The sequence below is a fragment of the Ctenopharyngodon idella genome, chromosome 10, assembly GCF_019924925.1.
Source record: "Ctenopharyngodon idella isolate HZGC_01 chromosome 10, HZGC01, whole genome shotgun sequence".
NCBI classification, from domain to species: Eukaryota; Metazoa; Chordata; class Actinopteri; order Cypriniformes; family Xenocyprididae; genus Ctenopharyngodon; species Ctenopharyngodon idella.
In genome coordinates, this window is record NC_067229.1 from 5,963,861 (window position 1) to 5,989,008 (window position 25,148).

A 25,148-nucleotide genomic window follows, 5' to 3' on the forward strand; every position below is an offset into this window, starting at 1 on the left:
ATTTGCATTTAAAGGTACAGACACCAAATCAGCTCATTTTTCTCCCACTCAAAAATAGCCAGTTAAAACATATGGTATAATAAAAAATCCATAAATCCATGGGGTATTTTGAGCTCAAACTTCACAGACACAAAGACACCTGAGACTACATCTTGTAAAAAGGGGCATAATAGGTCTTTTAAGTGAACGTTTGTTTAACTGTTGGGGAAAAACATCTGTGAACATTATATTAGATCAGGGGTCTTCAATGTTTTTCAGGGCAATGTTTTCCTAAGGCGATTGAGACACAGAGCAGGGATACCCGATTCAAAATCTGTCAAATAGAGCTACATATTAAGCACATTATTAAAGGGTTAGTTCACCCAAAAATGAAAATGATGTCATTAATTATTCACCCTCATGTCGTTCCACACCCGTAAGACCTTCGTTCATCTTCGGAACACAAATTAAGATATTTTTGATAAAATCCGATGGCTCAGTGAGGCCTGCATCGCCAGCAATAACACTCCCTTTTTCAATGCTACTAAAAACATCTTTAAAACAGTTCATGTGAATACAGTGGTTCAACTTTAATGTTATAAAGCGACGAGAATACTTTTTGTGCACCAAAAATAACAAAGTAACGACTTTATTCAACAATATATAGTGATGGGCGATTTCAAAACACTGCTTCATGAAGCTTTGAAGCTTTACAAATCATTTGTTTTGAATCAGTGGTTCAGAGCGTCAAAATCACATGATTTCAGTAAACAAGGCTTTGTTACGTCATAAGTGTTTTGAAACATCAATAGTTCACGTGACTTTGGCAGTTTGATACAGTACTGATTCGAAACAAATGATTCATTTTTACATTTTTGCCTTGTGCTATAGTTATTATCAATTGCAATTTGAGAGTGAATCCTGCATTTATATGTAGATGTCACTTCCAAAACTTGCAATTGGCCATCGGTCCTCTTAACAGCATAAAAATAATCACTTATTCAATGGATTATAGCTATATTGCCTTGAAAGCGCAAAAGAGCACTCACTTTACAATCACTAAAAAGCTGTCACTCATCTCAGTTCACAATCTCACAATGTTCCATTAAAATCAATAAAGTTGTCTACTGCATAATGATTCTCTTACTTACATTGTGTCTTTCTTTGTTAATGAGAAGATTAGCGAGAGCGAGCATAACTCAGCACTGAACAAAAACTCTGGCAATTTGAGCGATGAAAGGATTGAATTAAAATTTAAACACCTCTGATTGGACATTGCGTTCAAGAGAACAACAAACATGTTTGTGATTGGCTACATTTCTCACCGCTGCAAGAACATGCTGTAAATCGGAACATTTCACATTCTCCAGAGCGCAAACTCAAAAACACAATGCAGTGTTTGCCAAATCTGTTTCGCCAATAAAATTATATTACAGTATCATTTGAGGGTACTCTTGCTTTTGTTTAAGGGTGCTTATATTTAAATTAGACTTTGTGGTGTTTTTACCCATGTTTTATTTATTTTTTAACAAAAAAATTATATGTGATCAAACATTAATTGGCAGACCCCCAGTTGAAGACCCTTTCATAGACCCGTGCGGTACAATAGGTCTTAATATATAGGCTGTGTGTTTCATTAAGCCTTTGACGCGTACAATCACACCGGTGTGATCAGTCTAGGCTGGTCCCTGGAGCTTACGATAACACCGGTGTGATTAGAACGTTCAGTGAGTCATGTGATCAACTGCCAAATTCAAATGTTCTTTCATGCTTCTGCTGGCGCTGAGCCAGAGACAGACACGCTCAGTGTTTTTCATATATCACAAATATGCAGTGTTTTCAACCACATAATGTATATTTTAGGTTTTAGACATTTAAATACACTTAAAAACTAACAAAACAATACATTTAAAGTTTATAAAATACACACTTATGTCTATAGAAGCGGCAATAACAATCCTTTCCATTATAATTAGACAACGTGTTTATTCATATCAGATACACATAGTGTAAGTAACTGCAAAGTTTACTTTATTCTTCTACCAGTTCACCGGCCACTTACTTTTATGCATTGTAGAATTTGTAAATCTAACAGATGCGATTCTCTGAACTGCAAACTAACATGGTGGCGCCCATCGCACATACAGCTCAACTAATGTGATCATTATGAAGGTGTTTAAACAACAAAACACATCCACTTGCACATATTTGACAGTCGGAATATCACATATTTCATGTTATAGTGAACAAGTTTGTGAATATTTTGAATAAAAAAGGAAAAAAAAATACATCAGTTATACAGTGCTATTGTGGCTGCGGTGTGTCACATGACAAGCAATGATGTGTCACCATGGAAACAATAAAATGATACGTTCTAAATAACGGTCGCCTTGAAAAACTCACACTGGGAGGGTCAACCAAAATTAGTTTAAACTTAAGTGTGGAAGGGTTAATGTTAAGGTTTTAGAGAATGTGAAAATAACAACAACTCTTTTGAAAATGTGCTCGTTGTGATTCGTTTTGCCAGCACGGGCACATATCATGGCACACAGTCATACTTAAAGCCAAAAAACTTCCATTTTGATTTCAAGCGGACTTTAACTGAGATAATGATGTGATAGAATTTTATTGCATGTCAATCAAGGTTTGTACGTACCATTTTTATCTTCTTAAAACAAAGTAATGATGAGAAGAGAAAATAAAATAAAATAAAAATAAATCAATTTCCCAGGCAAAACAGGGGCAAAATACATTAAAGAGAATTAGCAAACATGACTAAAATGTCCAGGTAGAAACTGTCAAAACGGCAATCAAGAAATTAACCGATTACTTTAACTCTCGGAATAGCACATGCATCATTTTCAAGAGCAAGAGCAAGAATAAGCCAGTTTAAGTGCAAAAAGTAGGCTATAAGTGATCGGAATAAGCAACGTAATTAGCAGGCATTTCACACACGTTCATGCCAGCCAAAAATGTGTCATTCATTGATACATAATGTACGATAATCCGACAACAACAACAAAAAAGAACAACAAAAACAATGCATTTACCTTTGTGTTGCGCTTTAACTTCTTTAACTTATACATATTGTAGAAGATAATGCAAAACTGATCAAGCCCAGCATTTGGAGGAAAAATACATTGTTCTCTGCACCAGTTATTAAAAAAAAAAAAAAAACAGCCTCTCCACCCGCTTAACGCATTTTTCTCCGGTCCACCGATCAAAAGCGGGGCCGGAAGCCGCCCAATCTGGCAAAACTGCAAGCAGGGGCGCCACGTACGTATTTTGGATGTAGCATAATAGCCTAACTGGAGAACCGTTTTCAGAGGCATTTCATTTTCGTTGCCCCAAACACCTAGAATACTGTTGTATAATGTTGCGTTTTATGCTTAGGCTATAAACTATTTAAAGAAGATGGTTTACACATCTGTTTGCTTATGGCTTTTAGGAGGTAAGTTATGCATTTTTGTTATTTAGTTATTGTAATTTTGCATGGTCCTGTATCATAATTCACGGTTTATTTATGTAATTGTTTGTCAGTTTCATTAAACTTTTAAAATGTTTTGTAGTTTTAAAGTTGACACAGCAGCAGCCTCAGCCAACCGACTCAACAGTAAATGGTAAAATGATTTAGTAAGATCTTATTCATTAGGTTGCAGTGTACTATAAGTCAGGATGAAGCTCAATGCTTTTTTGTTGTAGCCTTTAGCTTTTATGTACTTTGTTTAAACTCTTAGATTTAAGAAATTATAGTGGTGTTTTATTCTGTCTTTTTCCAAATAAACTCTGAAAGATATCTGAGGTGATAATATGTTACTGTTGTGCTGTGCATTTTCTTCCAGGCGTGTCTGGAGTTTATGCAGATAAAACAACAGAGACAATATCAGTGCTGGAGGGAGATTCTGTCACTCTAAACACGGATGTTACTGAAATACAAAGAGATGATCAGATACTGTGGACATTTAGACTTCACAATTCAGAGACTCGTATAGCTGAAATCTATAAACAGATCATCTCTATATATGATTATAAAGAGAACAATGAGAGATTCAGAGACAGACTACAGGTAGATAACCAGACAGGATCTCTGACCATCACAGACATCAACAAATTACACTCTGGACTTTATAAAGTACTGATCATTATTGGAGTGGTCAAAGAGAAGACTTTCAATATTGCTGTCTATGGTGAGTAAATTGTAAATTCTTTATTGACGTCTAGTATGTGAATGATTGAAGGCTGTTAGTGTCAGGAATTATTCTTGAGAAGAATTTTTGCAGTGAAAAAATTCTATTATCTTGTATTTCAAAAACTGTCAAGTTGCCATTGTTCATGCCTCATTAGTTTTGGAGCATCTGAAGATGCATTGCTTTTTATAGTGAGAATCTTTACATACATCTTTATGACTGATTCTTCCTAAAAAAAAAGCTCCTTTTTTAGCTCCTCTACCTGTTCCTGTCATCAGTGATTCTCCACAAAAACCTTCAATATCAGAAAGATCATCAGGTCAGAATTGTTCATTGCTGTGTTCAGCGTTAAATGTGAGTCATGTGACTCTCTCCTGGTACAAAGGAAACAGTTTATTGGCCAGCATCAGTGCATCTGATCTCAGCATCAGTCTCTCTCTACCTCTGGAGATTCAGTGTCTGGATGATTCCTACAGCTGTGTGGTGTCTTATTCATTCACCAACCAGACTAAACCCCTCAACATCACTGATCTCTGTCGGACATGTCCAGGTGTGTCAACATTCAACAAACTCTGCATCTTGTACGTGAACTCACATTAACATGCAATGTACACATTCAAGCATTTTACTAATCACACCCTATTCGGTGCATGTGTTATTTAATGCATTTGAGAGGCATTTTCTCCATTACATAACATACATTTTATATTTTGATTGTCACTACCAAGTTTTATCATTTCTGTTCTGAGATTTTGAAGTTTTTCTATTTCTGTTATGTCTGAGTTTGAGTTTCCTGTGTTTATTTAGTTATATTTATGGGTTTCCATAGTGTCTAGTATGTGCTGATTTGTTTCCATGGTTACCCATTGTTTTCACCTGTGTCTAATTAAGTTGCTCGATCCCTTTGTATTTTTATACTCATCATTTTTATACTTACAGTAATGGCTGTTGTTCTCTTATGCATTTCAGGAGACAGTCAACATTCATTTCTCACAGAACTGATCATTGTTTTATTGCTGGTACTGGTCATAGTGGGGGTTGTGTTGATGTATTGTTACTACAAACGAGCGAAACAAACAAGCAAAGAAGGCAAGTATTAGCGATTGATTGCAATGTATCTTTTTGTGCATAAGTAGTGCCAACAAATGTCTAAATTTCTAAATTGATTGTTAAACAGCTCCGCCTACTGAGGATCAGGTCAGTTATACTGATGTGACATTTACCACACACCGAGCTTCAGATACGGTAAGATACGAGTGTTATTGACAAATCTCTTTGTCTGCTGGTAGAAAAAGAAACGAGTCAGTATTGTTTGTTTGCGTATCTGCTTGATGTTGCATAATTTAACACTCAGACGTCATGAATAATTGTTCTTATTGTGCTGATGCTTGTGGCCTTAGTAATAAAAAAAATAATTTTACCATGTTTAAACATAATGAGTTCTCACATCCCCCTTATGATATGCTGTGGGTTTTAAGTGCATTACATGTGACTCAGCTTCAGTTCAGTTCTTCTGTGGATTCTGTGCATGTTCTTACATGATAATGAAGCTCTCGTTTGACTGGATTTAGGATTATATTGATAGTGATACATTGAATACACTAATATAGTTATTTCCCTATTTTAACAGTCTTCATGGAACATTTGTGCTACATTTTCTTTATAGCTGATATTATTTTGTGACTTCGCTCTTTCATCTTTTTCCTTTAAGAATGTATAGTAGTATCAGCTCTGTTCTCTCATCTCTCTCTTGACTTTCTTTTCTTACAGGAGACTGATGGACGGGATCAGACAGAGTATTCAGGAGTTGCTTTTAGATGATAATAACAGTCTGTTATTGTAGAGCTTAGTCATTAAAGGACAGACAGAGCATGTTGAAGCACATGTCAGAATTGAACAAAGCTAAACCTCAAATGCATTGCTGCCGCTGTTTACTGCAAGTGACTGTATTTCAGTGTTGCGTGTAATAAGTACTCTCTAAAGAATTTGATATTTTTTAAGAAAGAAAGACCAAAGAAACTACAGACAATATGGTGTCCTGCTATTGGAGGGGCTTGCTGCCAAGTGCATTAGACACCACATTTACCTCAATCTTGTTTGCACCTGGCTAGACTTCATAACAACTGTCATGTCTAGTCTTGAGTAGAGATGGTTTGTGTGCTTAGTATTAGTTATTATACAGCCATCCACATGATACTATCCTATTACAAATCACAGGACAAAAAGAGATAAAGAGAAGGAAGTAAACTCAGAAAAGTAGATGCAACCATCAAGGTTTCACTAAGGAATAATGTGTAATGAGAGCAAAATGCATTTAGTAGCCTGTTGAATATGTGTAGTAGTAAAGGGCTCCCTCTACTGACAGTTTGTGAGATTACGCACAGGATTTGGCTGCTTATCATGGTCAAGGTAGTCTCTACTGTTACTGTAGCTGTAACTGGACATCCTGAGGGGCAAAAGCATATACATATAATGCATTATTGAAAGTAATGCATTAGTTATTACTTGAGAAAAGTAATCAGATTATGTAACTCAACTTACTTGTAATGTGTTACCCCCAACACTGTCATATTGTATATGATGCACACTGTGTGTGAATTTAAACATGGTAATGCAATCATCACGCAAGAAGATTCAGAGACATTCACTACTGAATGCTTTGATCCAGGCGATTATTGCAGCGATTATTAGTTTTTTTGCTATTAAGTGACATTAAATACTGGTCGCATGTAATGTCATGATAAAGTGTTTTTACAAAGCTTTCAGTATTATTATAAATACATGTATGTATATATGTTATTATTGTATATGCTGTGTTTTGCGTATTTGCTTCAAAATAAACATTTCTGAACTTTCACTCTGTACTGATTGTGTTTGTCTCCAATAACTTGTGTGTGTTGGACGCACTGAGAAGAGATGAGGTGGTAAAGCAGAGGCCTTCATCAAGTAGTGCATGCAATTCATGGGCATTAATTCCATTGTTTATAATATCAGAATCAGACATTATTTTTGGCTGTGCGATGAATCTTGTTGTTTCTATGTTAACTTCACAGTGGGTTGATTTTACAGGAAGGGTTTTTTCTCCTTCTTTTGTATACAAGAGAAGAAGTAACAGTTTGATACCCAGATTGACATTGGGCATGGAAAAGTTAAACATCCTTGAGATTGCTTGTGTATTAAAATAAGTAGTATATGTATTATTTCAAACCTCTAAAATCAGAAAAAGTAGGCTATCTATTGTCTTTTTTTTTTTTTTATGTGACGTTTCATGCTGTCTGACGCCAACATCTGCGGTAAAATCTTTGGTCTGTTTTTTTAGGTCAGTAGCTTACTTAACAAACCGTTTTGTTTCTTAGATGTTTGCATGGTCAGTGTGTTCTACTTTGTTCAGGATTTTACAATTCTGTTTGAGAGTTTTAGAAAGTGGGGTGTGTAGTTGTTTGTTCATCACACCGCAACACGAGGAGTTTGTCGCTTTCAGAGCCATTTTGAATATGATGTCAAACGCTGCCGTCTTCTGTCTATGTGTGTGTGTCACAAATTGTAAGTGGATTTCAGTTAATTTTACGTATTTATGGATTTTAACTATGTTCTATTTTATGTTTGACTTGTTCTTCTGAGTTAAACTATTTAATTCAAACTGCACTCTTTAGGTATTTTTTGTTTTGTTTTTGTTTCCTGTTTCAGGTGTGTTTTGTGTTGAGGATGAAGTGAAGTCAGTGTCAGTGACTGAGGGAGGTTCTGTCTCTCTAAACACTGATGTTCGAGTACAGAGAGATCTTCAGATACTGTGGACATTTGGATCTCAAAACACTCGAATAGCTGAAATCATTAAAAGGGACCAAATAAACTATATATTTGTCAGTAATGATGGGATATTCAGAGACAGACTCCAGGTGGACAATGAAACTGGATCTCTGACCATCAGAAACATCAGAACTGAACACACTGGACTTTATGAACTGACCGTCACCAGCAGTAGAAAAACACTGAAGAGATTCATTGTTACTGTCTATGGTGAGTAAATTATATAAATCATGTCACAAATGTTATTAGTATTATATTGTACACATCCTGTGTTTCTTCTCAGCTTCACGTTTACATGTCAATGTTTTGCTTTATTTGTTTTCCAAGAAAGTATACATTCAGACTCGACAATTACTCGAAAGATTAAGACAATGATCTGCATCATTTCATTTGAGTTGTTTTGACATTCATTAGGCCTATTTTTGTTTGTTGTCTGTATTTTTTCCAGCTCCTCTACCCATTCCTGTCATTTCCAGTAACTCTTTAAATTGTTCATCATCATCATCATCATCATCAAGATCATCAGTGTCCAGATGTTCACTGCTGTGTTCAGCTGTGAATGTGAGTCATGTGACTCTCTCCTGGTACAAAGGAAACAGTTTATTGTCCAGCATCAGTGTGTCTGATCTCAGCATCAGTCTCTCTCTACCTCTGGAGGTGGAATATCAGGATAAAAACACCTACAGCTGTGTGATCAACAATCCCATCAGAAACCAGACTCAACATCTCACAGCCAATGGACTCTGTCACACATGTGAAGGTACGTCAACATATCATTCCTCTTTGTAGGACTGATATTTTCTTTTTATAGACTGTCATTTTTAATGTCTGAATTCATAATGGAAAGACTGAAAGTTTTTCTCTCTATGTTTATTACAGAACAGAGACATCGTTCATATTTTACTCTGATAATAACAGTCTGTGTGTGTCTGTTGGTGTTCATGTCTGCTGTTATACTGATTAACGGTTGCTGCAGGAAATTCTGTCAAGTGCAGCAAAAAGGCAAGTATTACCAACAACTGACAAAGTTTGCCATATGGCATTATATTAATACGCTTTTGTTTATATATATAAAAATGATTAAATATATAACATTAAATAATATAAAACATTTTATTAAATTTATAAAATGGTTTATGTTTATTTAAATGCATATAATTGTATTTTTGGTGGGAAAACAAATAAAAATGTATTACAAGTTCTCAATACAATTCTCAGCACTGTCATGTAAACTCCCATTGTTGTCCATTTTCATGTTATTATTTTCCACTAGATGGCAGGAAACAACAGAACATACTGATGGTAAAGGTGCACTATGTAACCTTTTTTTTTTTTTTTTCAAAATTAACAACATGACTCAATTACGTCATCAACCCTTCTTCCAAAACATGTTTTTGTCTCACCCTGATTCACTATGGTAAGCTTATTATAAGTGTTTATACTGTATGTTAGACCTGACCGGAGGGTTTTCGCGGGAAATTGCATACATACATCACTCGCCTGTGCGTGTCTCGTCTTAAGGCAGGAACACACCAAGCCGACGCCGACAAACTAGTGGTGACGAAAGCAGACTGCGGGGTTGGCTCATGTCGGCAGCGTCTGGGTCCAAAGTTGTCTTGACACACCAAACCAATGCTCGACAGCCGACGGCCAAGTAGCATGTCCGTTCTGCGCCTGCATAAGATTAGTCTTTCCGTACCAGCAGGTGGCAGTAGCTGAACAGCCAATCAGTATGATCAGATGGCCTGACTGACCGACGAGCTCCGACGCCGATTCAACATGTCGAATCAGCTGAAAAAAAAGCCGACGAGGACCAACTTAAGCCGACGGTGTGGAACACACTGAGAAAACTTAGTCGGCCAACGAACAAAAACTGCCCTACGGCCGACCGTCGGTGTGTTCCTGCCTATATCTGTAAATAGAGGACAGTTACTCCGGCTACTTTGAAGCATGTAAGGTATGAGAGTAGCATAGGTTAGTTGTCACAACGAGCGAGAAAAGTTGACATGAAGCAGCTAATCTCGAAACTCCGGGAAATCACCTGTTTTAAACAAACACCGAACAGAGGAAAGTCTGCTGGCAAAAAGAGAATATGACAGAACTCGTAATAAAACAAGAATCAACATAGGTTTGGCTTTTCAGTGATGGTGAGAACTGAGGGATTTGAAATGTTGTAAAAGTGTTGCAGAGATGATTGCGTTTTTATTACTCAACTCAACTGTAATTTCCTCTCACACCTTTGTGTTTGCAGACCTGACAATCACAGAAGAGCAAATCATGTCAGAATACACTCAGATCATCTACTGTCTTCAGACGGGAGATCTGCCGCAGGTCAGCAAACACTTTTACTGATTTTACTTGAAATATCGCACATTTATGAATAGATGAAGGCCTACTTCCTGTCAGCTTTGAAGTTTATCTATATTATGATGTGAATGTTTCTTTCTTATAGAGAGCCTTACTGGGTGTGGACAAAAAGTGGCAGCTGTGAACAACAGACAACAGTGAAACTCAATATATAACGAACTGCACATCTCAAGAGAATGGTTTTCTAAATTCCCAGTAAAAGTGGAGAGAAGAACATCAAGACAAACAACAATCTTTGTAAGATGCTTTCTAAGCATTGGTTGTGATCATTTTACACCTGTAGAGGTTTAGAGTTTAATGAAATAATGCCGAATACAGTTTGATGGGTGCTTTCCACCATTCACACGTGTTTTTTCTCCAAGCTGAAACCTCATATAAAAAGCTCCATTGAGTTGCGTGACAGCTGCTCTGCCCTTTAGGACTTTGTTCTTTATTGTAGATTCAGTTTGTGTGATGGTTTGGAAATAAAGCCCTCCCTTTCCTCGCACATTTTATTTCTGTTGATTATATATCATCATGAGCTGCAGACCAGATGGAGATGTTTGATATGTGTGGATTGATTCCAGCTAGTACAAATAAACTCCAGGTGCACATATCACTTTACTGACCTTTGTACTGTGAGAAGACACACGACAAGAGTGATTTAATGCAGGCACAATGAGATGATGCTATTACATTTCTCATGAATAGTCATTTGACAGAAATGATACACAAGTCTGTGGGAAGATATAGAAGGAAGCAGATAATGAGACTGGATTTGTTATTGCTCACCATCTGAATTTCCGTAAAACATGCACTCATGAAGAAACCCTGAAACTAAATCCACCTTTTAAGTAACGAGCCTACAGCATTTTAGATTAATGGGTGGCACTTTCAGTTTGGGGAAGTCCCACTCAAAAAGACTAAAATAAATTATTTCAAATTATAAGTTTGCGCTACTAACAATCCTTATCCGTCAGAATGAGCTGTAAAATGTCCTTCATGTTCTGTTTTTAGACTTCAAGAGAATAACGTAACGCTTGGTATTTTAATGTGACAAAAAATAATATCTATGGCAAGAGCTCTTTTCATCACTGCGTTCTTTTCCTCATGATCATTTTATTTTTTCCTTTTGTATTCCACTGTAACAATATGAAAAAAGAGCAAATCTTTCACTAATTGTTTACAGTTTAACAGAACTTACACCTATAATTTGCGCAAAGCATCATGGGGCATAGGAAAAAGGTAGATAATACACTGATTAGCCAAAACATTATGACCACCTGCTTAATATGACTGTGCACTGCCCAAACAGCTCTGACCCACCCTGAATGTGTCCTGTTGTATCTGGCACCAAGACATTAGCAGCAGATCCTTCACGTCCTGTAGTTAGCGAGGTGGAGCTGCTGTGGATCAAACCAGCACGTCCCACAGATGCTCAACTAGATTGAGATCTGGGGAATTTCGAGGCCAGGGAAACACCTTGAACTCTTCATCATGTTCCTCAAACTATTGCTGAACAATGTGTGCAGGGTGGCGGGGTGCATTAACCTGCTGAAAAAGGCCACTTCCATGAGGAAACACCATTGTCATGAAGGGGTGGAGCTGGTCTGCAACAATGCTTAGGTAGTTATTAAATTTACATCCACGTGAATACCCGGACCCAGAGTTTCCCAGCAGAACATCGCAGAGCATCACAATCCCTCCGCTGGCTTGTCGTCGTCCCACAGTGCATCCTGCTGCCATCACTTCCCTAGGTAAACAGAGCACATGTACACAGTGGACATGTGATGTAAAAGAAAATGGGTCTCATAGGACCAGGCGACCTTCTTCCACTGCTCCAAGGTCCAGTTCCGGTTTGTGGTTTGTTCCTCATCAGACTCTGTTGGTAAATTCTCACCCCTGCTGACTGGGAGCAACACACAAGCCTTGACGTGTCAGAGAAACTTTGACCCAGTCACCTTGCCATAACAATTTGGCCCTGGTCCTGCATCCAAATCGTTGATTATGAGAACTGATTGTTTGCTTACCATCTAATCTACCTAGACCTTAATATGCAGCCTTGTTAGATGATGATCAACGATATTCACTTCACCTGTGACTGGTCATAATGTTTTGGCTTATCATATATACTATATTTCATGCAAATGCACTCTATCACAGACAAAATCCTATTTCTCCATATGTATTGTAGGGTTGGGTAAATAATATGACAAAATATTACAAAAAAAATGAGATAAAACTATTCTATGTAATATTTGAAATAAGTGTTTCTTTTTGGTTATTTATCATTTTATAGTCACGTGCTGATTCTCTTTCTCTTGACAGTGTGGTCAGGATGTGGTTTGTAAGTAGGAGATGGAAAGATGTAGAAACCGAAATAGAGGGAGGGAGTAAATGAATCTCTCAGAGCTGAAATGGCAAAGTTTGACTGTTTGTTTGACTGACTACAATTTAATATAAGCCTACAAATGATTTCAGGTTTATATTAGCAAATGTAGCAATGTCTTCATGTAACAACTCTCAAAGAGAGTTACTTTGCTTTAAATATGCTGTGGTTTTTATTCCAACTGTCACAGTCATGAAAATATTTATAAGATTTTAGAGAACTCAGATCAAAAACGGGGAACTTCAACTATCCTTTTTAGAGATGAAAATCCAGTCAGTAGGAAGTAATCAAGCCCTGTGATCGTCTGAGTGAAGAGCTTTAGTGAATCATCTGAGTGAAATAAAAGCTGCTATCAAGTAGCTAATGCATTACGGGAAAGACCAGAGAGAAAAAAAGATAACTGCTTCTTCATCATGAAAAAGTCTGAGTTAACATGTTGTTATGAAAGTTGTGGTGTACCAAGGCAGTGTAAAAAAATTATATAGAGAGTTAAAATATCCAAGCGTCAATGGAAAAAAAACCAAAAAACTGAAGCCAAGCAGTTGATGCAACAAGCCCACATGATAAACGGCTATCATCTGACGCTGACTTAACAGTTTGGAGATAAACGTCAGAGTGTATAATTTACAGTAAATAACTGCCATGACATGATAAACAGCTAAATGCTTTTTTCTTTTTTTAACACCAGGCCAGTCAGTAACGGATTTTAATCCAGCAATGATGTTTTGAAAATATTATTCTCACAACTTTTTAACCTGAACATGGAGGTCTATAACAGGAGAACTTTGAAGTAATGTTATGACAAAAAACACAACCAGAGCGACACGTGCACGTACTTTTTTGATCAGTTTCATACTGCTAAAATGCAGTAACTGGCCTTGAGCTTGATTAAATTAAAATTATTTAATTTTGTAATCAAATTGTTGATACTAAAATGCCATTTTTTAACAGAAGATGCAAAAACATTATTTCTCCGGGGATGAATAAATTTTGAATGTTCCCAAAAGGATTCATTTGTCTTACCACCTTCTTAAATCGTTCCCACGTCCTTGATGTGCATCTAAAGTTCACTGCCCATACAGAAAGCTGGAAAAACAGGTGTTTTCCTTGAGATATAAGGATAAAGACACACAAAAAAGGTATTTTACATAGTTTTTTTTCTGCTCAGTGGACATGCTCAAGGCCTCAGGTGGGTTTTTTTTTTTTGTTTTTGTTTTTTTTTACTCTTCTTCATGCACTGTGACACACTCAGTTTCTGAGTCAGAGCGAGATCCGCTGTGGCCTGGTTTATATAGGTGAGGGGTCTACACATGCACTGAACCGATGTGGTTTTGTTATGTTTTCGGTAAATGCACAGCAGTTCAGTGATAGCTTGTCTATTATGGGATGTATGTGGTTGGTGTTTGTGCATTTGGGCAGTGGGCCACTTCTGTTCTCAGGCTCAAGTTTGCATGACCTCCACAAAAAGCGTTTGAAAATGTACTTTGTTTAATTTAATTTTTAAATCTTTTTTTTTCTGTATTTCTTCATAATGTGAGATTTTCAGGTCAGTTATATCAGTATATTCAGGCTTCATGCTAAATGTATGATGTTAAAGATTCATTAAATGCTCAGCCTTGATCTCCAAAACATCAGGTGGCATATGAGTACAGATATCCTAGTTCAGAATAGCGCACTTTCCTCTATTTTTTAAACTTCTATTGCTGAATCCATACTACATAATACTACTCATAGTACTTTTACAACATCTTTCTATGGTATAAATAATAAGTGTAGTATGCTAGTATGCAGTTCCGATTTCAGCCTTAGTCTCCTTTTAATAATAACTGTATGCAGTGGTTAGGCCTGAAACCATTTATTTGAATTATATTCGGTACCAATCACACATCTGTTAATTCTGATAAACACAGCTTTAACACATTACTCTAGGCTACTTGTACATTGTTCTACAGGAAATAGTGGGCTACCAGAACCCAATGTGTCAAAAATCTCTAGAAAGTGTGAACACGTTGGCATTCGCTGAGTTCAATAAATGAATTTCATTCTCTTTTTTCCAATCTACATGGTTTCATGCAAATAAAAACAATATTGGCCATATTTTTTGATCTTGTATGTTTTTAAAGACCCTCTGCGGTGAAAATCAAGAAATGAAAATTTTTAGACAAACCATGTGCAAATTCATGTGCTCTTCCACTTCTTCAGAATCAGTTCTGGTTCAAACATAATAAACCAGCAGCTATTTCCACTTTCCATTATGCAGCGTTTACTACAGTAAAGTTGACCGAGTGGATCTCTGAGCTGCTGTGATTGAGAGGAGACGGGGACTAATTTGCATATTCATGGGATTTACTTAATGAAGCAAAGGTGTAGAGTTACAATCAAGCTATTTTAAGACATGAAGAAATTATTTTCACAGGGGGAAAAAAAAAGTTTAAATATGACATTTTGATTATCAAAGATGACTTTTCAGGGATATTGACTATAGGGGGATTTTTAAATAAACAAGTGCATATATTCAAAGACTTCAGATATACCAATATGGTGCACTCGTATTTCTATGAATGGGAGAAAGTGCAACGCGAAATATCGCGGAAAAAAATTCCACCTTTTAAATAAAAAAGCCAGTCGCCAATTTGCTGGAGCTAGAAGCGTTGCCATAGAAACGCTCGCTTAGGCCCGCACATTAGGTGGTCCAGCCTAAAAATATGTGGTTTTTTTTTTTTTCTCTATTTCTGCATAAAAAAAAAAAAAAAAAAAACAACGTTTAATGGAACAGTTCATGCCAGATTTTGACTAGATTTCTAGATTCTAGCTGAGACGTTATTATAGTGATATATTGCACAAAGATTTTTTTTCGTCACATATAATTTTATGGTGAAATGAAATAGTTCTTCAAATAATCTATTTACATTTCTATAAACGCTGTAAGCGCTGTTTAGTATTGCTGCAGCAACGCTAGAGTCTTTCGTCATCTCTTCCTCTGTGTGAAGGGAGAAGCACTGAAGTTTTGAAGAGGACAGATCGTTGTTTATCCGCTTGAAAACACGTTCTCAACAGCGCTATGAGGACATTATTTATCAGAAATCGTTTGGACATCTTTTGAGGAATATGATTTTAATCACTGCTTTCATACGTCTATGCATTCTGATCACAAATGGTAAGTCGGATTTAATTTCATGCGACGCGGGCAGGACTGGAACAGCCCAACAACAAATGTAGTGTAAATACACGTGAAAATACATTTTGTACTTTTTAAATGCTTTGTCATTCATATTGTTGAGTTTGTTTTTAAGTTAGAAACACCATATTTAAACTCTTCTGACTTAATTTATATATATAAAAAAACGTCCTTCCTTCTTTATTTACAAAAACAAATAGTATTCCTTTGTTTGATTACCTGTGTTTCAGGTGTGTTTTGTGTTGAGGATGAAGTGAAGTCAGTGTCAGTGACTGAGGGAGATTCTGTCACTCTAAACACTGATGTTCAAGTACAGAAGGATGATCAGATAGTGTGGACGTTTGGACCTCAAAACACTCGAATAGCTGAAATCTTTAAAAGAGACCAAATAAACTATATATTTCTCAGTAATGATGGGATATTCAGAGACAGACTCCAGATGGACAATGAAACTGGATCTCTGACCATCAGGAACATCAGATCTGAACACACTGGACTTTATGAACTGACCGTCATCAGCAGTAGAAAAACACTGAAGAGATTTATTGTTACTGTATATGGTGAGTAAACTGAATTATGTCACAAATGCTATAATTACTGATTATTATTTTTTTAATTATAGACTGAACTCAGTGTGCTCAATAATAGTTTAATTAATGCAGAATTAAAATGGTAATTCAATTCATTTCAAATGCCCAAAATTGCAGCCGAATTGACCTACAAATTGTCAAAATAAGAAATAAGATGATATGCACAATAGCTGTTTAAATGATCAATCAGTGTCTTAGTTTAGATGCAGGCATTTCTTTTTTTCTCAGCCTTGCATTTACATTTTTGGTTTCTTTTTGATTAGCCTTGCAAGAAAACATCTGCATCATGTTATTTTTGTTATTGATTTCTGATTATAATAATAATACTGAAAAAAAAAAAACCTACATGTTCATTCATGTTTTCCAGCTCCTCTACCCATTCCTGTCATTTCCAGTAGCTCTTCAAATTGTTTGTCGTCATCATCATCATCATCATCAAGATCATCAGTGTCCAGATGTTCACTGCTGTGTTCAGCTGTGAATGTGGGTCATGTGACTCTCTCCTGGTACAAAGGAAACAGTTTATTGTCCAACATCAGTGTGTCTGATCTCAGCATCAGTCTCTCTCTACCTCTGGAGGTGGAATATCAGGATAAAAACACCTACAGCTGTGTGATCAACAATCCCATCAGAAACCAGACACAACATCTCACATCCAGTGGACTCTGTCACACATGTGAAGGTACGTCAGCACTGAGATTACAGTCTCCTGACCTGTATTGATTGGAATATTGTGTAGGTTTATCTTTGTGAGCTGTAACCTTAACACAGTGTCAGTATTTTTGAATAATTTTCTTTAACTGTGTTTTGTGTGCCTATTAGGGCTTACATTACATTAAACACCTGGTGTTAAAACTCTCTGAACAAAGGCAGGTCAGCATCATGTCAAGCTAAATAGTTAAGAGTTTCTCCAGTTGTGTAATAGATTAATTTATCACCCTGATCCTCCTTTCTTGCGTCTCGTCAGACTGGCAGGACTAATGTATGCTGCATACTATTTTCTGTTTGTTCATTACAGAACAGAGGCACCGTTTCTATACTATACCAGTGGTAGTTGGTGTGTTGTTATTGCTGGCCATAACTGCAGTTTGTGGAGGGATCTGGTACTTCAAGAACCGTAGACAAGTACCACAAAGCGGCAAGTATTACTGCAGTTGAAATGAGTCTGTGTATCACCATTTCAGGTTTATGTATAATTTTTACAGTTAAAATGTGATTATTATTAAAACAGTTGAAAGTGAAGAAATACATTATGCTACAACAACATTCTGTACACGTCATTTACGCCACACGGTAAGATACAGTACTTCTGTGTGCATTTGTGTCTCGCTGCCTGCCTGTACGAAGCTCAGCACCAGTGCATTGATTTATCATTCACGATCATTCAGAAATGAAATCTCACTGCCTGTCTGTGCTTGCTTGTTTCTTATCATAGCCTAAGCAAAGATTCTGCTCTATGTTAAGATGAATTATAGATGATGTTGGCTTTAATGCTAGTGATTCATTTAAAGATGTCATCTGTATCACAAGCATGTGAACACCCCTATAAGTATACTTAACAGGGTTTGGCTGTTTCATCTACACCTCTTACTATGTTTTTCAAATCTTTACAAATCTGACTGGATAGGAATAGATTAGTAGGACAAATAACTCGGCAGCAACAGACTGAAAAAAACACCAGTTTTTCAGTTAACAGAAGGAAAAAAAACCTGTTCTACCTGTGATTGCAAATCACTCAAAGAAAAGAAAAGAAAAGAAGCCATATACTATGGAAGCTTGTTTCCATCACGGAATAAAACTATTTAAAAGATAATTGAGACTTTTTATCTTACAATTCTGACTTTTTTTAATTGTGAGATATAAACTCAACTGCAAGTTAAAAAGTAAAAATTGCAAGATATAAACTTGCAATTCTGACTTTATAACGTGCAATTCTGACTACTTTTCTCAGAATTGTGTGAGATAAACTCACAATTGCGAGATATAAAGTCTGATTCATAAAGGGGAAAAAGACTGACTTTTTTCTCAAAATTGCGAGTTTATATCTCACATATCTGAGAAAAAAGTCACAATTGCGAGAAAAAAGTAAGAATTGTGAGATAAAAAGTCGCAAATACCTTTTTTATTTTTTATTCTGTGATGGAAACAAGCTTCCATCATATATACTCTGAGGAATAAATGTTTTTAAAAAAATGTTTAAAAAAATAATGTCATTTACATCAACATGTTTTTGCATTGTTGTAAATTTCCCTGTAGGCTACTGCAGTGATGTTACATCAAACACCTGCTCTTTGTACTTGCCAAACAATGACACAAAATGGCCACATGTAAATAAATTAACCATTTTTAGTTTACTTGGCTGTTTATATTTATGTCCAGATATGGATGTTTTGTGAAGATCAGACAGGACACAATTACTCTAATCACTATTATCGAAAATAGATATAATCTATCAAGCTTCGTTGATATTGATATTCAGTGTTCAGTGGTTTTCCCGTGGAATTGGACTACTTTTACACTATTTCTGAGGGTTGTTTTTCATGTCCACGGGTTGAAGTGACCACAAATAACATGTTATTTATGCGCATTTTACCCTCTGGAACGCAATTTTTACCGCCTGAAACGCGATTGGGCTAGTTTTGAGTAGCAATTGGGTGGGTTTTGTTGTGAACACCTGGCAACCCTGTTGATATTATACGTAACTTATAGAGATGCTGTTTTACTCCTTTTGATTGAGCATCAAAAGCGAGACTTTGTTGCTGTTGTCTTTGCTGCTTATACTGTATCATGTCTAAAATCTTGTGATTTGTGAGTTGTTGTTTTTTTGTATCTTCGTAGTGTGCATATACTTGCATGATCACACATCATGAGTGTGCAGATCTTGTCATATATGTTCCAGATTGACTAGATGCATGAAAACTTGGTTCATTTTTCATAGACATCTCAGTTGTGAGATGTTCTGCTACCATTTTTTTTTTCTTTTGTCATTTGTCAGTTTGGACGGATGCGTGAACCATCTCGTTCAGGGATTTGGATTCTGATTTTATAGGAAACATCATTGTTAGGCATAATGCCCCTCTCAGAACTTCCTCTCCAGTATAAAAGGACCATTCATTGACACTGAGCCACAAAAACAGTCATGTTTTGAACTTCTGCAATGATGACACACAAAAGAATGTAGATTCACAGACTCTGTAATTAAGAGTGAGACTGGGTGAGAATTAAAGGGATAGATGAACATCTTTTTGGTTTTTAGAGTCAAGTTATCAGTCGTCACTGTTCTTGAAAGAGAAATTTCAGGCAAAACGGCAGTTTGGGAGCAGAACATCTTACTTTCAACTTTGTTAACAGTTTATGATTGATTTTCTGTCTGTAATTTTACAGACATTTTCTGAAAGTTTTACCTCTTTATCCAGTTTTGCATGTGTAGCTGTGGTATCAATGCTGTTCCTGATTTTATTTTTGTGTTTTCTTACAGAAAGGCAATGAAGAAGATGACATAGTGTACTCAAGTGTTGTGATGAGCTAAGGAGCAAAATTACTTTTAATATTTTGTCAACAATAATTCAGGTTCACTGCAGTGTAAAGCAGTGTTTCTCAACTGGGGGCTCACGACCCAAATATTGCTCAGAGAGAAGCAATGCTGCATGCAAATATTAAAATGGTACTAATCTTACTGTAATCATGAATACTGTAAGTGAAATAGTTTGGGAGGACACGTTGTTTTGAAAATGGATGAAAGCATTACTATAACTTAACCCATAGTAGAATTTCTAGTATTATTACTTTGACTTTGGTATTAATAACCATTTCTGATGTAAAATTTGGGTCTGGAAATGAAACCAGTTGAGAACCACTGAAGCAGAATGTAAAAATGTATTATTTAATTATTTATTTGCACACTGCCATTTTGTCGTGTTATTGTCAGTTAATATGTTCCTCAATGATCTGCGAAAGAGTGGAGTCAAAAACAGCTTCATAAACCCACAAGAACTATCTACAAAGCTTAAAAAACCTGTCTAGACCTGAAATGAATGCTTGAGCTTGTGCTACAGCTGCCTTAAAAACAAGCAACAGCGTTTCACAATATTTCAGCATTATTTCATGGACATTGTACTGAATGGAATTCACAATCAACAATTTTATTTCACTTTTTATTATTAAAAGCTTTTGTTATTAAATCACTTTTCTTATACTATTTTCTCAAACCTAAAACAATCTAGTCCCTGATAGCTTTTAATGTAACAAACCCCAAACTACACAAAAAAATAATAATGAATTGAATTCTTCCATCGAGTTAACATTAAAACCAGCTTGCTTTAATCTAACTATCACTTCAGGAGTTACTGCAGTTTTCCTGCACAACAGGACATGTTTCAACAGGTTTGGTTCTTCAAGGCGGGAAAACTGGAATGCTGCCCTTCTCAATATGTAATTTTAGTAGGTGGAGCTAGAAGGTCCAACCACACCCTAACCCTACCCATAACTCTATCCCTTCACCTATTAGATACACAGAGGTGGAGCTGGACTAGGTCAAGGTCAACCCATGACATCTAGAGAGGTGGAGCTGGATGTGAGCACCACATGTCCAAACGGTTTGTATATAAGGTCAACTTGAGGGTCTCTGCCTACTTGCAGCATAGGCTTCCTTCCACTTGGAGGTCTCTGGGCTGCAGCGATATGTTCTTAGCATTCTCTGGCAGGCACATGCTTTTCATGCTAGAGAACTGTACAGAAGCATTATATTAGAGAGTACATCTTGAGTATATTTCTACTCTGACATTGACATCACTATTTCACAGAGATGCATTGTTGTAGCCACAGAAGAAATGAACTACACACCAGTAACTGTCAAAGCAAAACCAATCCATCATTTAGAACTCCAAACACCCTGCAGAATAGTGATTGCAGAAAGGGAGTCGACTGAAGAAAATGCTTTGAATTTTGAAGGTCTCGGAACACTGTGCTCTAGCGACACCTGCTGGTCAAAACTGTAAATGCAATGAGAACAGCCATAACAAGGCCACTGTAAGGCAATTAAAGCCTTTAGCCAAAAAGATTAATAAATGCTGCTTAAACATGGACTAAAAGAATATAATAAGGCAAAGAGAATGTGATGGAGCATAAGAATCCACTTCCCTCAACTATTATAAGATATTTAAATATAAATTAAACAAAATATAAAAATCATAATAAAGCATGATAATTTGAATTATATCATGAAGTAAGCTCTTATACAAGAATAAAACTCATTAGATATTGTTGATTTGGGAGAAACTCCCATGTCTGAGTTGATCTGAATCTCACACTTGAAACCACCGATCTTCACTGTAACAACTTCAGATGATGTTTTTGGTTTAGTTTATTTGCACAAATATAAAATATATACAATAAAAACAAAAAGTACAATCCATATACTGTGCAGGCAGAAAACCTGAAAGGGCTTATTTAAAGCCTCCACCTAAACAACAAAAAGAAGAAATTCGTCGTGAAATTAAAGAAAAAACTAAATTAAAAATATATAAATGTATATGACTGCAACAAGTTAATTACAACTTATATCAAAAACCCAAAAACAAACCATATAGGGTGCATAAAATACACAAACATCAAAAAACAAAAAAGCATAACTACAAAGCAGCAATAAAATGATTCTTTATACATCTTTTATAACATATTAAAGAAGAACATTTTTCTGCTAGATGGGACAAACCATTCCATAATTTAATATGGAATTGACTAGTTAAGTGACAGTGAGTGAACCTGTGAATTTACATCTGAAATTGCTCTGGAATGTTACCTTCACCTGATCTTATAAATGAAAACACAAATTTGAGAAATGTTAATATCATAAATGGTAAGAACCTGAAGTTTCTGAAATAAAGTAGCAGATGAATTGTATGCATTTTATCGGGTTGCAATCCTAACAAAACGTTTCATAAGGATAAACATTTTTTGAAGAGTAGTAGGAAAAGTGCTCGCCCAAACTATATTACAATATGAAAGATACAGATAAATTAAACTATAGTAAAGAGTAAGAACTCAATGTTTCGTTGTCCTGTCGCTTGTTGTGGTTGGTTTGGGCAGATTTATATAGGATAGATTTTATTGCTTATAGTTTTATTTGTTTTTTTGTTTGGTGAGGACACAGTGTCACATTTAATATGCTGAATCTGAAGATGAATTCTTACATGATTTCACACATTTGTTTTTTGTATGACTGAGTAAAGAAGATAAATAAGTGAAACTCTTCCCGCACAGAGGGCAGTGATATGGCTTCTCTCCAGTGTGGATCCGCTCATGTTTTTTTCAGATAATCTGACCATTTGAATATCTTGTCACAGTGTGAACACTTGTAAGGTTTTTCTCCAGTGTGGATCCTCTCATGTATTTTCAGATAATCTGATCAACTGAATCTCTTGTCACAGTGTGAACACTTGTAAGGTTTTTCTACACTGTGAATTCTCTGGTGTAGTTTCAGTTCAGCATCTGTAACAAAAGTCTTCCCACAATCAAAGCACATATGATCCTTGACACCATTGTCTTTTCTGGTGTAAATTTAGAGTACCCGAATGACTAAAACTCTTTCCACACAAAGAACACGTTTAAGGCTTCTCCTGTCTGTGAACTTTCATGTGGTCCTTCAGCGCATCTGCCCTAAAAAATGTATTGCCGCACTGATCACAGTAAAACGGCCTTTCCCCAGAATGAGAACGCAGATGCAATTTTAAACTGTATGCCTTTCTGTAACTCTTTCCACACTGATCACATGCGAACGGCTTCACTCCAGTGTGTATCCTCATGTGTTCATCAAGGGATCTTTTTATCTTGAAACTCTTCCCGCACTGATCACGTGTGTGTGGCTTCTCTCCAGTGTGGATTTTCATGTGTTCCTTAAGGTGTCCTTTTCGTGCAAAACTCTTCCCACATTGATCACATGTGTATGGCTTCTCTCCACTATGAACTCTCATGTGAAGTTTAAGACTCAGTTTGTATGGGAAACTCTTCCCGCACTGATCACATGTGTACGATATTTAAGCTTTTATCTTAATCTGACATCCATCCATTTCCAAATCGCTTGTCCTATGTAGGGTCACAACGATCCTGGAGATCAGTGTCTCTAGCCTTAGGTGAGAAAACACCCTGGATTTATAGTCTGAAGCCTTCTCAAATTGTACAACAAACTCATCTAATCTGCTACCTAATAAACATCAATCTGAGATTGCTGTGGGGTCAAAAAACTGACAGTTTTAAGTTGGCACTTTTAAACATCCGCTCATTAAATGAAATGTGGCTAGAAGACAGCTGCAGTGCAACAGTCCTCAATAAAACAGCCCCTCCTAACTTCACTTTCATAAATGTCTGCAGAGTGGTTAGGAGAGGTGGAGGTGTAGCTGCTCTATTTAAAGATGTCTGTCAATGCAAGCAAGTGCCATTTGGTGATTACTTGTCCTTTGTAATCAATAAAAGGTGCTCCACGCAATTTACTGATCATTATTTACAGGCCTCCATAATATTCTCCAGCCTTTATTGACGATTTTACAGAACTGTTATCAGCAATCTCTTCTGATTTTGACTATTGCTGGGGATTTTAACATTCACATTGACAATGCTGAATCCAGTAGGCTACTGCAAAAGAACTCATGACTGTTCTTAACACTTTTGATCTGACTCAGCATGTACATGGACCCACACTAGTGATATTACGCTGCGGATAATCCGTGGGTCGGGTAATAAAAAATAACATTCCAATTAATTGCGGGTGGGTCGCAGGCTGATGAGAGTTAAATCATGAATGTGCTGCTTTTAATAAAGACACAAACTCGCATTTCACCGTTTCAGGAAAACATTTGCCTAGATCACCTCCTAGTGGACATTATATAGAACACATAGGAAAAAACCTACATGAGAAATTTCTTAAAGGGTTAGTTCACCCAAAAAATGAAAATTCTGTCATTTATTACTCACCCTCATGTCGTTCCACACCCGTAAGACATTCATTCATCTTCAGAACACAAAGATCTTTTTGGTAAAATCCGATGGCTCAGTAAGGCCTCTATTGCCAGCAAGATCATTTTCTTTTTCAATGCCCAGAAAGGTACTAAAAACATATTAAAAAAGTTAATGTGAGTACACAATAACGACTTTATTTAACAATGTAGTGATGGGCGATTTCAAAACACTGCTTCATGCAGCTTCGAATCTTTACGAATCTTTTGTTTCGAATCAGTGGTTAAAAACATGAGGCTTCGTTACGTTATAAGTGTTTCAAAATTTCAATAGTTCATGTGACTTTGGCGGTTTTTTTATAACGTGCTCCGAACCACTGATTCGAAAAAGATTCGTAAAGCTTCGAAGCTTTATCGCCCATCAGTATATTGTTGAATAAAGTCGCTATTTTGTTTTTGTTGGCGCACAAAAAGTATTTTCGTCCATATTTAATCCATATATATTGCCAGTAATTTAGAGAGCTTTAAGGCACTCCTCATTCAGTTGTTTTAAGGATTTAAATAAAATTTTAAAGTTGTCTTTAAATGCCTCAAATCATGGAGAAACTTTAACAAATGAGCATAAACGTAAAAACAAACTTTAACATTAGACATTAAGTTTATATAATGGTACCTTTGTTTTTGCTTTTCATCAGCTGTTTTCATAGCGATTGTTATTTTTAT

General features: G+C 36.2%; 2 protein-coding genes and 1 long non-coding RNA gene across 7 annotated transcripts in view; 2 read left to right on the forward strand and 1 right to left on the reverse strand.

Annotated features, from left to right (window-relative positions):
* Positions 1-25,148, reverse strand: part of LOC127519897 (uncharacterized) — a 163,202-nt gene that overhangs the window by 100,401 nt on the left and 37,653 nt on the right. The gene's annotated exons all lie outside the window — the stretch shown is intronic.
* LOC127519801 (uncharacterized) lies at positions 1,763-7,021 on the forward strand. 3 transcript variants are annotated; one of them, XM_051907392.1, is made up of 7 exons: positions 1,763-3,430; positions 3,549-3,599; positions 3,822-4,166; positions 4,408-4,716; positions 5,136-5,255; positions 5,344-5,411; positions 5,937-7,021. In XM_051907392.1, the coding sequence occupies exons 1-7, from the start codon at positions 3,394-3,396 to the stop codon at positions 5,985-5,987; spliced, it is 981 nt and encodes a 326-aa protein (XP_051763352.1). In that variant the 5' UTR covers positions 1,763-3,393; the 3' UTR covers positions 5,988-7,021. The 3 variants fall into 3 exon arrangements, with proteins under 3 accessions (XP_051763352.1, XP_051763353.1, XP_051763354.1); XM_051907393.1 differs by having other exon boundaries at positions 1,765-3,430; positions 4,420-4,716; XM_051907394.1 differs by lacking the exon at positions 3,549-3,599 and having other exon boundaries at positions 1,799-3,430.
* On the forward strand, positions 7,420-22,373 carry LOC127519790 (SLAM family member 5-like). Of its 3 annotated transcripts, XM_051907369.1 has the most exons (6): positions 7,420-7,709; positions 7,854-8,183; positions 8,422-8,733; positions 8,853-8,975; positions 10,225-10,304; positions 10,426-10,827. In XM_051907369.1, the coding sequence occupies exons 1-6, from the start codon at positions 7,523-7,525 to the stop codon at positions 10,462-10,464; spliced, it is 1,071 nt and encodes a 356-aa protein (XP_051763329.1). In that variant the 5' UTR covers positions 7,420-7,522; the 3' UTR covers positions 10,465-10,827. The 3 variants fall into 3 exon arrangements, with proteins under 3 accessions (XP_051763329.1, XP_051763330.1, XP_051763331.1); XM_051907371.1 differs by lacking the exons at positions 8,853-8,975; positions 10,225-10,304; positions 10,426-10,827 and adding exons at positions 17,495-17,618; positions 19,959-22,373 and having other exon boundaries at positions 7,443-7,709; XM_051907370.1 differs by lacking the exons at positions 8,853-8,975; positions 10,225-10,304; positions 10,426-10,827 and adding an exon at positions 17,495-22,373 and having other exon boundaries at positions 7,440-7,709.